Source organism: Urocitellus parryii, chromosome 9 (genome assembly GCF_045843805.1).
Source record: "Urocitellus parryii isolate mUroPar1 chromosome 9, mUroPar1.hap1, whole genome shotgun sequence".
In the NCBI taxonomy this organism is placed as follows: Eukaryota; Metazoa; Chordata; class Mammalia; order Rodentia; family Sciuridae; genus Urocitellus; species Urocitellus parryii.
The window spans coordinates 6,244,243-6,259,285 of NC_135539.1; the positions used below are offsets into that span (position 1 = coordinate 6,244,243).

The 15,043-nt window shown below is 43.5% G+C and overlaps 1 protein-coding gene across 6 annotated transcripts in view; it reads right to left on the bottom strand.

Moving 5' to 3' along the window:
• The window catches only part of Cluap1 (clusterin associated protein 1), a 34,120-nt gene extending 22,239 nt beyond the window's left edge, over positions 1–11,881 (bottom strand). For 3 of the 6 annotated variants that reach the window (XM_077802670.1, XM_026385631.2, XM_026385627.2), the window contains exons 1-6: positions 10,709–11,183; positions 8,219–8,330; positions 7,271–7,355; positions 6,113–6,292; positions 3,457–3,552; positions 646–729 (exon numbers count right to left, since the gene is read on the bottom strand). In XM_077802670.1, coding sequence (XP_077658796.1) covers positions 646–729; positions 3,457–3,552; positions 6,113–6,292; positions 7,271–7,355; positions 8,219–8,330; positions 10,709–10,730 — 579 coding nt within the window. In that variant the 5' untranslated portion in view covers positions 10,731–11,183. Of the gene's footprint in view, positions 1–645; positions 730–3,456; positions 3,553–6,112; positions 6,293–7,270; positions 7,356–8,218; positions 8,331–9,093; positions 9,190–10,708 lie in introns of all 6 variants that reach the window. The other 3 variants (XM_077802669.1, XM_026385630.2, XM_026385628.2) reach the window with 2 other exon arrangements.
• Positions 11,882–15,043: the final 3,162 nt, after the last annotated feature.

Below are 15,043 nucleotides of genomic sequence, written 5' to 3' on the forward strand. Positions count from 1 at the left end.
ATGAGGACATAGCAAGGAAATACCATCTGAGGAACCACTGAGAAACCACCCAGCCCCCAAAAAACTGATGAATTTATTTTTTTCGGGTGGGGGTATCAGGGATTGAACTCAGGGGCATTCAACCACTGAGCCACATCCCTAGCCCATTTTGTATTTTTATTAGAGACAGGGTATCACTGAGTTGCTTAGCGACTTGATTTTACTGAGGCTGGCTTTGAACTCATGATCCTCCCGCCTCAGCCTCCTGAGCAGCTAGGATTACAGGTGTGTGCCACTATGCCTGGCCAAAATTGATGAATTTTAAAACATGTTTTTTAGTTGCAGATGAACATAATACCTTTATCTATCTATCTATCTATTTATTTTTATGTGGGGCTGAGGATCCAACCCAGTGCTTCACATGTGCCAGGCAGTGCTCTATCACTGAGCTACAATACCAGCCTAAACTGATGAATTTTTATTAACAGAAGAAATTGTTCTTATGCATATGAGGAGAAAAACAATAGCAGTTAGTAACCTAAGGCTCCTAGAATACCCTCTAAATCCCTTTGAAATATCCATCACTAGGTGTAGTTTGTTCTATCTTATGCAGGTATAAAATACATATTTTTGAGTCCCAGGCATATAAAACCAAACTAATCTTACCAAAATCTCTTTTATTGCAATTCTCATTACTTTTTCAGTTTCATTTATTTCCAGAGGTCTGGCAATGGCTTCTGTTCTCAGTTCCTAAGAGAAACAATAAAATCATTTACATAGATTTTCAAAAAAGGAGTATTCAAAACCAGTGTTCCTAGATCCACATCTGGCTTATGGACTAATTCTCAAAAGTTTCATTACGGGACTGGGGACACAGCTTGATGATGGAGCACGTGGTTAGCACATATGAGGCTCTGGGTACAATCCCCAGCACCAAAAGAAAAAAAGTCTCATTATTATGTGGATCTCTGATGTAAAAAGACTTCTGCCCATGACCTATAAATGTCCTTTGATGCCAACCTTGTCTCTCCCTAGACCTCAGGATTCTCCTTTTCAGTTCAAGGCCTAACATGCCCTTAGCTCTATGTGCAAACCTGAACTTAGCATCTGTTACCTTTTCTCCCAAATTTACTTCATGACTTACATTCTGTTCAAACTAAGCACAACATAACTTGCTGTCTGAATCCCTGCTATAACCTTTTTTATGATTAAGTCTTTCTAAGTTGCCTATTACTGATAAATGCAGATGAGAATGGTCACCTTGACCCTGCTGCTAGTATTAAGCATAAACCAATCAAGGGGGCCTTGTGGCTATCACATCAGTACTGGGAACTTTGGAACCATGGGATTTTAATGTGGATGTAGTTATTAACCTGGTTAGAGACTGAATGTTTGTCTCATTCCTGAGGATCCTGTTGAAACTCTAACCCAAAGGGTAATAGTATAAGGAAGTGAGATCTTTAGTATGAGTTAGATCATGAGGGTGATACCCTCATGAAGGAATTAGTGCCCTTGTACGAGAGATCTGGAATGCTCCCTCATCCTTGGCCAGATGAGGACATAGCAAGGAAATACCATCTATAAGGAAGGAGCCCTTACCAGACACCAAATACACCAGCACTTAGATCTAGGACTTCTTAGTCTCCAGAACTATGAGAAATAAATTTCTATTGTTTTCAAACCACTGAGTCCATCATATTTTGTTGCAGTAGCCCAAATGATTAAGATGCAGCTGCTAGAGCTCCTATCACACTCTACCTTGCACTTCTGTTACTCTTGTACATCTCATCTCCCCCACTGGTGGGAAGCAGATCATGGCTATGGCTTCCTTAAGAAGGCAGAGCTTGATGTTGTGCCTGTGGCTGGCACTGGCTCTCAATATAAGTTCACTGAGTGTGTACACACATTGTGGGGTGGTGGCAATTGGGAATTGACCACTGGGCTACCTCCCCATCCCTTTTTACTTTTTGAGACATGGTCTCAGTAAGTTGCCCAGGCTGGCCTCAAACTTGTGATCTTTCTGCCTCAGCCTCCCAAATAGCTGCGCTTATAGGCGTGCACCATTGTGCTGGCTTATATACCACATTAGAGAAGTACTATATTCAGAGCTCATGGTTTCCTTGGGAACAGTTCAGTCACTGATTATTTATTATTCCCTAAAGGACAGTGCTGAAAGAGTGTCCGGGGGATGCTGGTGAAGTCTTACAATGATGCCATAGTTCCCCTGGTGCTCAGCAGGTCACCAGCTCTGTCTCTGGGTCTCAGGAAGGTGTATAGACACACAGGCACTATTGTGCTATACACAAAAAACCTGGAATTGACTCCCCAGTTACCAGAAATGGCTGTCAGATGTTAGTGGCAGTTTTGTTATGCCTACCACTTCACCTGGTAGCAACATTAGATTGGCACATGATGAGCCAGGATGGTAATGTGATATCCAAGTCCTCACCCCTGATATCTACTTCCAGTTTGTTCCTGGGTTACAGTGAAAAGCAGGGGAACAAATACCTTTACACTGTAGCAGAAATGCCAGAACACAGGCAAGACAGGAAGAGAGGTGTTGAGGCTGGCATACCTAATAGAAAGCGAGGGAATGAAATTCATTTACTGCAAAAACACTAGATTGGACCCGTGTGCTTCAAATGCCATCAATCGTTACAGGTAAGGATTCAACAGTACTTCGTTTCTTCTTGAACCAGTACTTCTCCAATTCTGCTGCTTGTTGGAATAGCCTGGATAACTTTAAACCCTGATCTGGTTCTTAGCCTCTGATACGCCAACTCACTGGTATGAGGACAACCTGGACATAGGGTGAGTCTAAGGTTCAGTAAAGTTTAGTAACCACATTATTTACAACAGACAAGTACATGCCTGTTCCTTGGCTGGCACCAGTTGAAATAAAGGATTGTAAATAAGTTTAAAAAGTAACATTGATTCCAACTGTTTGGGTATGACTGCCTGGATCACCTGGAAGACTTGAAACTAAAAAAAAAAAAAAAAGTCCTAAACTTTGCTGTATGTATCACCTGGGAGACTTGAAACTCAATGCCTAGGTCACATTTCATAACAGAGACATCAGAATGAAAGCTTGCTTCAGGAGTTTGTAAAGATTCTCCAAGTGAGGCCACAGGAGCAACGTTTGGGATCCATAGGCTGAGAAGAGCATTGCTGAGAATTCTGAGGTTGAGTTCATGGGGAAAAGAGCACCATGATCAGCAAGGTTAGGCACAGGTTCAAGGACAATCTCAGCCACAGGCCAATATTTGCCACTCCTGAATTAGAAGTTCAAGGTATTAAAACCAGTAGATCTCTGACCAGTAGAAGAAGAGGACCTAACATTTTACATCACTTTCCACATTTCCTCATTTAATCACAGGTAAAGTTTAATACAATAAGAACCACCAAAAAGCAAGAAGCATAATTGAAAAAGAAAACCTGGAAGAGAAAATCTACATTCTTTCTCTGAACAATGCTTACCCTCAATTCAACCTCCTTGCCCAGCAAGTCATATAGTGATGCTCCTTTGGAGGTGATTTCAGAAGCAAGCTGCCTAGCTGCTTTCAAATCTGCAATCTGGAAGGTAAATATCAGAAGCATGAATTTCAGTTTTTAACAGGCATCCACAACAAGTTGCTTATTATCAACTGCTACCTTTAGGGAGGATATGTTTTTAGCAGTCCCACAATTACGTGCTGTAGGACAGCACTCCCAGGACATCTGCTTAGGAAACACTGACCTAAGTACAAATAAGACCAATTCCAGAATATCTGGTGTCTCCAAAAACCAAATTTCAAGCCAATCTTAATCCAAAACCAAGAGATACAGAAAGAAGAAACCTGACATGCTTCCAGTTTTGAATAGGTCACAATGGGTCCAGCAACAGCAGTGGGGTAACCAAATGAAGGGGCAACCTAAGGGACACCTGCCCTACTGCAGCATCCTCAAGGCCTATATTCAACCTACCCTGTCTCCTCATTCTCTGCCTCTGACTTTCCCCAATAGGGTGCTGTGAGGCTCAGGTGTGGTTGCATCCTCTAAGTACTCACAACAGTTCTCAACTCCCACAAGCATGGGGGCTACTGCCAGGAAGACAATGCCAGTGACTATGATGCCAATTTAGCAACCAGTCTTCTTTCTTAGGATATGTGTTTGCTCCCCTCTTCCTTGAGTGTGTTATATTTCCCAAAGATCCAAACATAAACATCTACCTGCTAGGTCATTCTCCCTCTCTCCAAAACAAAGAATCCCCAACTGCTCTTTTATTTCCAACACACTAGCAAGAGTCTGGGGACATGGTCTGATCCAGCTCCAGATGCTTTTCCTACTTGACTGGCAACAAGTTTCTAACTTGCTTTGCAGGATTCTCCTCACCTTCCCCACCTCTTGACAGTGATACCAGCATTCCTTCTAACCCCATGACTTTAATTCTACTTATGTGCTCCTAACCCCAGCTCCAGCCTCACACACCAACTACCTGCTCAGCATCTCTACCTGGACATCCAGGGCACATCATAAATATAACATGTCCAGAACCAAACTCATCTTCCCCACTACACCTCTGCCCTTTCAGACTCTTCTTTACTTCAGCTAATGGCAACTTAATCCTTCCAGGTGCTCAGACCAAAAACTTCAGAGCTGAATGTCTAATACTGTAACTGTTAGCCACATATGGCCACTTTCACATTTAAATGACTTAATAATAAAATACAATTTAGAACTCATCTCCTCAGCTGTGCTAGCCACTTTGGCCAGTGGCTTCTGCAGAAACACAGCACAGATGCAAACCATCAGCAGAGCAGGTCTGACAGTATTGTGCCACTTTGGGATATTCCTAGCGTCATCTCACCTATCTCAATCCATAGTCAGTCCCATAAAATCTACCTTCAAAATATGTCTGCACCTGTAGCTACTTCTCTTTACCAGGGGCCTGGCTCCTGGTTAAAAAACAATGTGTGAAAAACTAATAATAAAAAAAAGTAGAAAGCAAACAAACAAACAAATAAAAAAACACATGATTTTTCAGGCCTGACCATGATAATTAGAAGGCTTTCCCTGGCAGGCCTCACAGAGGAGAGCTGTCCTGATCCCCAATGAGGGGCATAGCTGATGCACTGGTCTCTGAAGGGCACAGCAGGCAGGACCCAGGCCCCTGGCCAGTCATGCTCTAGTCTGTGTTCCTAGCCTGGCTGCCTTTACTCTAGTCTCCTCATCTGAGCCTTGGGCCGAAGTCTCTTCAGGTGCCTCTCCTGGAGCATGGGGCTCAAAAACACCTTCCCCACCTTGGCAGTATCTAGTACTTTTCCACTTCTGGTCCTCCTTTCACCCCACTTCAGGGTCCATAAAACCGCCAGAGTCTTTTGTTGGGGGTTCTGGCCCTTAACTGGCAGACGCATCATTCTATGGGGGAACATGAAACAAACAGTTATCCCTTCCTCTGGCATTAGAGTCTTGCTCAGACTACGGCAATCAATGATTAACTTCCATGCTCGACTCTCACTTCAGTCTGGTGGCAATGCAGCAGGCACAGGGATCCTTTGCATAGAAAATTCAAGCTTAAACATCTCTGCTCAAAATCCCATTTTCCAGCTCAAGTAAAAAAATTAAAGGGACCAGAGGGCCTCCCGTCGTGGCTCTCACCACAGAGATCCCTTACTCTTTTCAAACATACAAAGCACACTGTTATCTCAGGACATACGTCCCCACCCCCATTTGCATGGCTGTTCCTTCCTTCCCTCAGATCTCTGAAGCCACACAACCCATGAGGCCTTCCTGGTCACTCTAGGAAAAATACCTTCCCCAGCACTCTCCATCCTATCCTGCTTTGTTATTCTCCATGGTGGTCACTTTTAACATTGGGGTTCATAGTCTGACTCCCTCAACTAAGCAACAGGACAGAGAACTCTATCCTCTTTGTTTACACCTATATCCCTAGCATTTGAATGGTTCCTATTAAATATGAGGCTTTCAGTAAAGAATTGCATTAATTCACTGTGCCTTTCCTTTTATCAGAATGCTGATGAGCACAAAACTGGCCAACTGCCCTTGGTCAAGCAGTAAGGAATGTGGTGGTGCTCTGAGTGCCACGCACATCCTACTCCCGAGTCCAAGAAATAAGCACTCCTTTAGTCCTTACCTTGGAGCCGAGATCAAACTTGAATTTGCTGACATCTTCCTCTCCTATTTTTGAACTCTCCATCCCTTTGGTCTTCATAGCATTATAAAGGACAGATGTGACCTTCAGCAGTTCTTTCACTGCATATCCATCAGCCTGGTAAAGCTTCTTAGTATTGAGTTTTATATGTGCCTTCGTGGCCTGTTTTAAAAAAAATATATTAAGGCCCTTTCTAAATAATCCTATATAATCTAACCCAAATCCTATGCAGGTAATTTGAAAATGCCTCTGCTGAGAATTGGGAGACAACCTAATAGTATTACGATTAAACAACTAAGTGACTCATGCATTGTGATCTGGTATATAAATTGATACAATCTTGATGGAGAGCAATTTAGTAAGACACCAAAATTATATATGGACATATCTTTTGTCCCAGCAGTTTCATTACTAAGAACTTACTCTAGGGATATATGTAGACACCAAATGATATGCATAGGCTATTCTTCACAGCATTGCTTCAAAGAGTGAAAGTTGGAAGCAACTAAATACCTGTCTACATAGATTACATCAGTAATGGTGTATCCATGGGGGGGGGCACTCAAGTGTAAGAGAGAATGAGGAAATTCTGTATGGGTCTGGAAAGTTCTATAAAACATACTATTAAGTGAAGACAGCAGAATATTACACAGGGGAATACAGCATACTACCATATGTGTAAAAGGAAGGAAAATAATAACACATAACATTTGCTCGAAGAAATAAACTCTGGAAGAAATTTAAAATAGTGGTTACAGGGAATGCGACTGGAACCATGCTGACAGGGTAAAAAGTCAGTGTATTCTATGTAATTTCATGATTTTTAGCAATTTTAAACCATGAAATACATTGTCTACTCAAAAATAAACTGGGCTGAGAGTGAAGCTCAGTGGTAGACCATGTGCTTAGCATGCAGAAGGCCCTGGATTTGATCCCCAGTATCAAACTAATTAAATTTAACAATAAAATAAGCAAAAATCTTAAATAGTAATTAATTAAAAAACAAAAAGCTTCTTTGTGAATTGGCTCCACAGAACCCTGGCAATGGAATGGTTTTAGAAAGTAAACTCAATTTGAAAGCAAATCTAACTAAAATTTATCCCTAATTTATTTAATTCCACAAAATAACTGTGAACTAACCATGAACTGGGCAATGGCCTTAATGAAGAAAACTCGGTCTTGTTCAGTCTCAACATCAGAAGGGATGTCAGTCTGGGGCTCATACCTATGACAGAGAATAAACAAGTAAGTCCAACAGAAGTCCTCAAGAGAAAGTGGGCAACTGAAAGGACAGTGGCTCTCCAAGTCTTCAGATAAGGTAATATGGTTAAGAAAAACTTCAAAAGCAACACAAAATACCTAAAGGGCAAACTCCCACCTAACAACACATTTAATTGATTTAAAAATTAAACACGGGGCTCAGCTTACAAAATCAAATCTATGTCAAATCTCAATGTTTGGTGAAAATAATCAGAACTGTAACTCTAGCTAACAGCCCTTGATACTGACCATAGATACTAGGACTAAACAGTTCTCCTGGAGAAGGAGCAGAGTTGTTGAAGTTACTTTCACTGAGTTACTGATAATTCACCAGGGCCAGCAGACTGCAGCCCTCAACCTGTTTTTGTTTAGCTTGCAAGCTAAGGATGTGTTTTACATTTTAAAGACAAAAAAATTATATTTTCTATACACAGGGAATAGATATGTGTAAATATACGTAAATATATCCTATACATAAGAGAGCTTATGTAACATGTATTTATTATCTGGCCTTTAGACAAAAGTTCTCTAACATGAATCATCTCAGATTTTTTGACACAAAAAGAAACCTAAGATACTCCTAATCCAGTACATCCCAAGTACGAAGGGAGGTCCATGACATTCTGTGGTGAAAGGATGAAGAGGAGCTTACATAAATGCCTTACAGAGAAACATTCCCTTCCTGGGGTGTTCTTTGAATTCAGCCAATTCTCAACAGGTCACAAATTCAAATTGTACTGAACTCTTGCATCACAACAGTACCTGGTTTACAGTTGGCTAATTAATAAAATCTAGCCTTCATCCTTAGATTTCAAGTGTGGTCCTAACCTTTTCACAAGCCAGAGCAGCACTTCAGACACAAGCCCAAAGTTGGGTGTGCGGAAATTTTCCATAGAAATGTGTCGTGGGTATCCCAGGGCTCTCATCATCTCTGTGAAATCTGTCCAAGAAAAAACATAATTCAGTCAGTTCTTCACCAAATGGCAACTGCTTATTACCTTAGATATTATCTCTGCTTTCCCTTCTTACTCTCAATCTACTAACAGCTTTAGGGGCTATTCAGCAATTCTTAAGAGGGAAGGAAAAAAGGAAATAAAATTGAAAATACCTAATCTGTTACCAGGAAAAACATCTACTCAAGTCCAATGGGAGAAGATGCTATATAGGAAAATGGGCTTTAGGGATTAGCTGTGGCTTTAATTTTTCTCTGATTATCTCTTTACCATTCAAAATAAGAAATACTTGGCCTTATAAAATTTAACAAGGAAAGAATATTTTAAAATGTTAACAGCAGTTATGGGGGGTAGGGTAGGGTAACTTCATGTTTCTGAGTTGTCTTTTTGTGTGTGAATATACAGGATCTTAATAACACAAATTTTAAAGATTAATTAATTTCCTTGTATTCAGAAAAATGTTAAAGAGAGCAGTTCAATACTAGAGCAATATTTAGATTATCAAACAGATTAAGAAATAGTATTGCTAACACTTCTTGTTATTCCTAGATTGGGAATGCCTCAGGAAAAGCCATAGTACTTGCAACAGATCAAGATTTGGAAACAAACACAATCAACATTTTTTTGAGTTTCCATAGTGTGCCAAGACCAATTTTCCATGTGCTTCCTGACTATGTAATATTTGTCCTCATTCTTCCTGAAGAGGGATGTTCCAAATGTCCCAATGACATTCACAAATAACCTACCTACCTGGATATTGAGAGTCAGGTCGGCTTCTACCAGATAGTGGAAGACAAGGTTTGAGCACAGGGAAAAGAAGTCACTTTGTGACTCTTTTTTGAAAATCTGAATAGACAGAAAATAAAGCAGCAGCTTTCTCATCACAGGCATTGCTGAAATACTTCTTCTTGCTAAGGACTACTATTAGTGGTCGAATTCTGTTAATTTTGCATTTTTCTTGTCAAATGGAGACTAACTTGAGACTGTTACCATACACTGCACGATTGCAGAGCATTCAGAATTTTATTCTGAATCCCTCTTTTACACTTTCCCCAGCACAACCCTATTCAATGTCCCCTAGCAAAGTGGTGGCCCCACCAAAAAGTACACAGTAGGAGACACCTGTCTTTACAATGTAGTCACCAAAGACTCTCTCTCATTCCAGAAGATATGATCCCACAATGCTAAGAGGTGCCTCAATGAAATGTGATTAGTCTTCCTGTATATGTACACCAAAGAAAGAGAATTTCATAACAGAAAAGAGTATTCTCTAATGCGGAAATTACAGACACCAGCAATTTGATGAGAAAAAGAGTCCAGAGACTGCAGGTTGACAATCACCTAGTACTCCTCTGCAGATGAGGCCAGTTAGCTTAACGGCTTCAGATTCAGAAAATGACTGTGTATAAAAGACAAGAGGCTGGGATTGTGGCTTAGTGGTAGAGTGCTTGCCCCACACATGTGAGGCCCTGGGTTTGATCCTCAGCACCACATAAAAAATTAATAAAAAATAAAGACATTGTGTCCATCTACATCTAAAAAAAAAAAAAAAAAAAAAAACCCGAGATTTCCGAGTCACACAGTCCTAGGTCTTAATCCTTTGTTGCAACCAGTTCTAGCTGTGTGACCTAAAGCAAGCTACTTTACCTCTCTATGCTTCAAAATATTTCATCTACCAAACCACATCACCGCTAAAGTGAGGACTAGAGCAAGTCAGTGAATGAAAACTCCTGGTGAATAACAGGCGCCCCTCAAGGGGTAGGGACCCACTCCGCGCTCCACCCTGCCCCAGGCTGCCCAGCCCTGCCCTTCTGGCAAAGGCGTAGAGTCCCTTCTCGCCAGCCCTTTCAGAAGGACGCGGGCTTTGGAGTTCCCACACGCTGCATCCCATCCCCGCGCGACCTGCTACCACCTGTCACTCGTCCCAGCTACCGGCCTTCTCGGTGCCGCCTTGCTCATCTCTAAACGAGGGGCACAGAACTGTCCAGAGGGCTAAGGAAATCATGCATATACACTGAAAAGTACCAGGCAGAACCTGAAAACTCAAAAAGTGCCAGCCGCATTAGCCCATCCTCCAGCCCCCTCCTGCGGTCGCCGTGTCTTCCCGCACAGCGCCGAGTGGACCCGACTCGGAAGTCTGCGCTTTGCAGGCACCTTCCGAGGCGGCTGTTGGGTAACGAGTGAGTTCACGAGGAACCGTAAGGCCGGTCCCCCGGCCGCTCCCTACACTTCAGGTGCTCGGCAGCCACACGCGGCAGGGCACACCGAGCTTTCCAGATCAAGGCGCTCTCGGGGAGGGGGCTCGTGGTAGCGTGGGGACCAAGCGGGGAAGACCCGCGGGCACGGGGGGAATGGGCGGCCTTACTGCGGAGGTCGCGGAAAGACATGGCGCTCTGGTTCACGGGAGCCGCGGTTGCCGTCGCCCTCCCCTCAGCACTCGCGGGTCTCTATGGCAACACACCGTCACTAGACGGCGTGCGGACTGGGCCAAACAGGTCGTGACGCACGCATGCGCACTAAGAGGGCAGTCTGCAGGGGACGCCACGGGAGACGCCTAGGGCCGCGGGCTTGGCGAGTTGAGTCCTTTTACACGCTTTACGAACACTTGGCATCCGCTGATGTGTTCTGAATGCCTACTCTGTGTTCCACAGAGTTCTAGGCGCTTCCCACACGCCTAGATTTCCTCACTTCTGTACAGAGCGTACTCTCATGACGCGGGGTGCCCCTTCTGGGTCCTGCCTACAGCATACTTCCTCTCTGACATACACACAGGGCCCGCGCCCGAGGCCATCGAAAAGCGTCTGCAGCACGGAGGGGTGGAGGTTTCGAGGTAGACGATCCTGGACTCCGCGCACGCGCAGCCTCCTCGGTTTTTACGACCGGCCGGAAATCGTCTGGCAGTTGTCGTGACAACCTTGGCGGATTCCTCGGGGATCGACCGCAAGGAGGCTTCAAGTCCCTGCCAGGACGCAGAATGTCGCGGCAGTGTCTTCCCGGGGCGCCGCAGGGGTCCCTCCCTGGCGACCACCACGGGGCAGAGAGGCGACGAAGAAGCGCTGGGGAGATGAACTGAGCTGAGTCTGGTAGGGTGCACGAAGAGGAAGGCAAACCCCAAAGTGAGGCGACGCCGGGCCAAGGACGCCCTCTGTCGGTGGGTTGTGGTATTGGCCCAGTCCAGAGCCTCGCATCTGTGGCCAGTCCAACCTGCATTTACGTGGATAAAGAATAGTCTTCAACAAACGGTTTTGGAGCAGTTGTAAACCCATGGCAAATAAGTAAGCCTCCATTCTTATCTTGCACAATATACGAAAATTAAAAATGAGTCGGGCGCGTTGGCGCACGTCTATAATCTCAGCGGCCTGGGAGGCTGAGGCAGGAGGATGGCAAGTTCAAAGCCAGTCTCAGTGGGGCTAGGGTTGTGGCTCAGAGGTAGAGTGCTTGCCTGGCATGCTTGGGACACTGGGTTCGATCCTCAGCTACCACATACAAATAAAATAAAGATATTGTGCCCACATAAAAAATATGTTACAAAAAAAAAAAAAAAAAAGCCAGCCTCAGCAAAAGCCAGGTGCTAAGCAACTTCTGGCAAATAAGTAAGCTGTGGGTTGTGGTATCGGCCCTAAGATAGGGCTGGGGATGTGGCCCAATCAGTGATTGGATGCTCCTGAGTTCAATCCCAAGTGCCCCCCCCCAAAAAAAAAAAAGTAAAAATGGATCACAAATGTATATGTAAAACCGAAACCTAGGGGAAAAGCTTTGTGTCTGGGTTAGGCAGGATTCTGTAGATATACAAAGAGTACAACCTCAGAAAATTTCTTTGGGATAAATTGGATTTCATCAAAATAAAATTTGCTCTTCAAAAGGAATGGTTAAATTTTTTTTCATCAAATTGGGTTTAGAGATCAAACTGACATTCGTTAGAGATTCATGAATGGGTAGCACCCCTTCTCTGAGCTAGATGCTGCAATGGGCATGGCAGAACAGTGGAGTTTTTAAGGTATCTTGAGGAACAAGGAGGAAATGACATAAAGCAAGGAGAGGACTGGTTGGCAGCAGTTGCTTTCCCTGTGTGGGTTAAAGCAAAGAGCACTTCCTTATCAAGTTGACTCAAGTCAACTGGGTTGCTTATGATTGGTTGCTGTGAATCTCCTGTTTTTTGGAAAACCAGGTTCATTTCCAAACTCAGTTTGATTATGTGGCACCTAGCATCAATGACTCCATTTGGGCTTGATCTGGTCTATTAACATAACCCCCCCATAAATTTTATTTAACAAACCATTAAGAAAACAGAAAGACAAGCCACAGACTCGAAGAAAATAATGTCACAGAAGACATATCCAGAATATGTAAATTCTCAAACACTAAATGAGAAGATAATATAATTAAAAAATATAAACAGATGCTTCACAAAAGAAGATATTGGCATCCTTGTCAGAATCAATTGACCATAGATGTATAGGTTTAATTTTGAGTTCTCTAGCCCATCTGTGTGTGTGTGTGTGTGTGTGTGTGTGTGTGTGTATGAAATATGCCAGTTTTATACTGTTTTGATTACTGTAACTTTGTAGTAAGTTTTGAAATCAGAAGCTGTTAGTCCTCAATCTGCATTTTCATTTTTCAAGATTTTTGTGGTTATTTGGGCTCCCTTGTAATTCCATATAAATTTTAGGATGTTTTTCCATTTCCTATAACAATATTATATGTCATCTTGACTGGGCTAAGGGACACACAGATGACTAGTGTACCATTATTTCTGGGTGTGTCTGTGAGCGTGGTTCCAGAAGAAATTAGCATTTGAATTTGTAGACTGAATAATACAAGGTGGCCCTCACCAAAAGGGGTAGACATCATCCAGTCCACTGGGGTCCAATTAGAAAGGTGAAGGAAGAGTTTAAGTGGGTACATCCATCCTCTGTCCTTGGACATTGGAGCTCCTGGTTTTGGAGCCTTTGGATATTAGACTTATACCAAATGCCATCTCTATTCCCACCCTCACTCTCAGGCCTTTAGACTTGAATTGACCCATTGGCTTTCCTGGTTTTCCAGGTTGCAGATGGTATATTGTGGGACTTCTTGGCCTTGTTGATCATATGAGCCAATTCCCCTAATAAATCTTCTCTTAAATAGCTGTATATACACTATTGATTCTGTTTCTCTGGCAACCCTAATACACTATCTAAAACCCATTGACATTTTCGGAAGGGTTGCCTTGAATACTTAGGGGAATATTGTCGTCTTGACCATATCAAGTCTTCAATCTATGAACATGGAATGCTTTTCTATTTTCCTGTCAATTATCTCAGCAGTGTTTTTTAGCATGTAGTGTTGATTAAGTTTGCTCCTGTTTCATTCTTTCTGTACTCTGCTCATGTGTAGAAATACAACTGACTTTTGTGTGTTGACCTTTTTCCTAAGACTTTGCCAAACTTTTCTTTTACCCCAACCCTAGATTGTTGTCTTTCTTCCTTCTTTTTTTCCTTCCTTCCTCCTTTTTTTCTTTCTAGTGTGTGTGGATTCTTTAGTTAGCTATGACATCCATAAGCTTTTTGCATACACAAGATAGTGTTATCTGTCAATAGAGAAAAGTGAATGTGTGTTTTTTGTGCTTTATTTTTTATTTTTTTGTGGTACTGGGGACCAAACCCAGGGCCTCACATATGCTAAGAACATGCTGTATCCCTGAGCCACGCTTCCAGCCCAGTCTGTTCAAGAAACCAGGAAGCACTTTTCCAAAGTAATTGTACCATTTTACATTCCCAACAGCAGTATATGAGAGTTCCAGGTTCTTTCTCCACACCCTTATAAACAGTTGGTATTATCTACACACTACTCAGAAAGTTAAGGGAAAATGGACAGACCAGTGAAGTGACTTGCCAGTCACCCATAACCACTTTCTTGGCCCAGTCAAAGCATTGATCCAGGACTCACCAAGGCCTCATCCCATCCAGAGATGAGGAAGCTAAGTTCCCCAAAGGTCACCCCAGAGAACAACTCTCCAGTCGGCCAGGCTAGAGCAAACAGGGACTTCCTATGGGGTTCTAGTCCCCTCCCATGCCCTCCTCCCATGTTGACTTTGCCCTGGGCTTTATCCTCTCCCAAACTAGGGGTCCAGGAAGGCTGGAGTCTTCCCTGTGACATCATAAGAGCCAGTTGTCGTGGGAGACCTGCACACCCACCCCTCAGGCAAGGCAGAGCAGGGCCCTGCTGCACAAGGCCTGGCCACTCTTTCCCCACCATACTGGCCCTCCATGGAAGCCTTGGTCTGTGCGTTCTCTGAGCTGCGCATAAGAGAAGGTGCTGGGCTATGGGGAAGAGTGGCAGGTCAGATGCCCTCTTGTCCCAGCTGGGGCTCAAAGCCACTGGGGTGGCCTCAGGGACATGCATACTTGGGAGAGGAAAATATGCACTGATTCAAGCCATTTGACTCTAGGCTGGTCACTTCCTCGTGGACCCACTGTGCAACTTCTATACTGAGACCAGAATTCTCTTTCTAGGGTAGGGGGCACAAAGGGCTTGAAGTGCCAAAAGGGATTTCAGTCCCAGGCTTTAGGCCTCCCTGTTGGTTTAGGGGTGTGAAGAGGGGTAATGGGCAATGGGCAGGGCGGAGGCAGAAAACCAAGCCCACTTGGCAGACAAGTAAGCTGAGGCTTGGCAGACTGGGGGAGGAGCCCATAATATGAGCTGGTCTTAGAGACAGGTG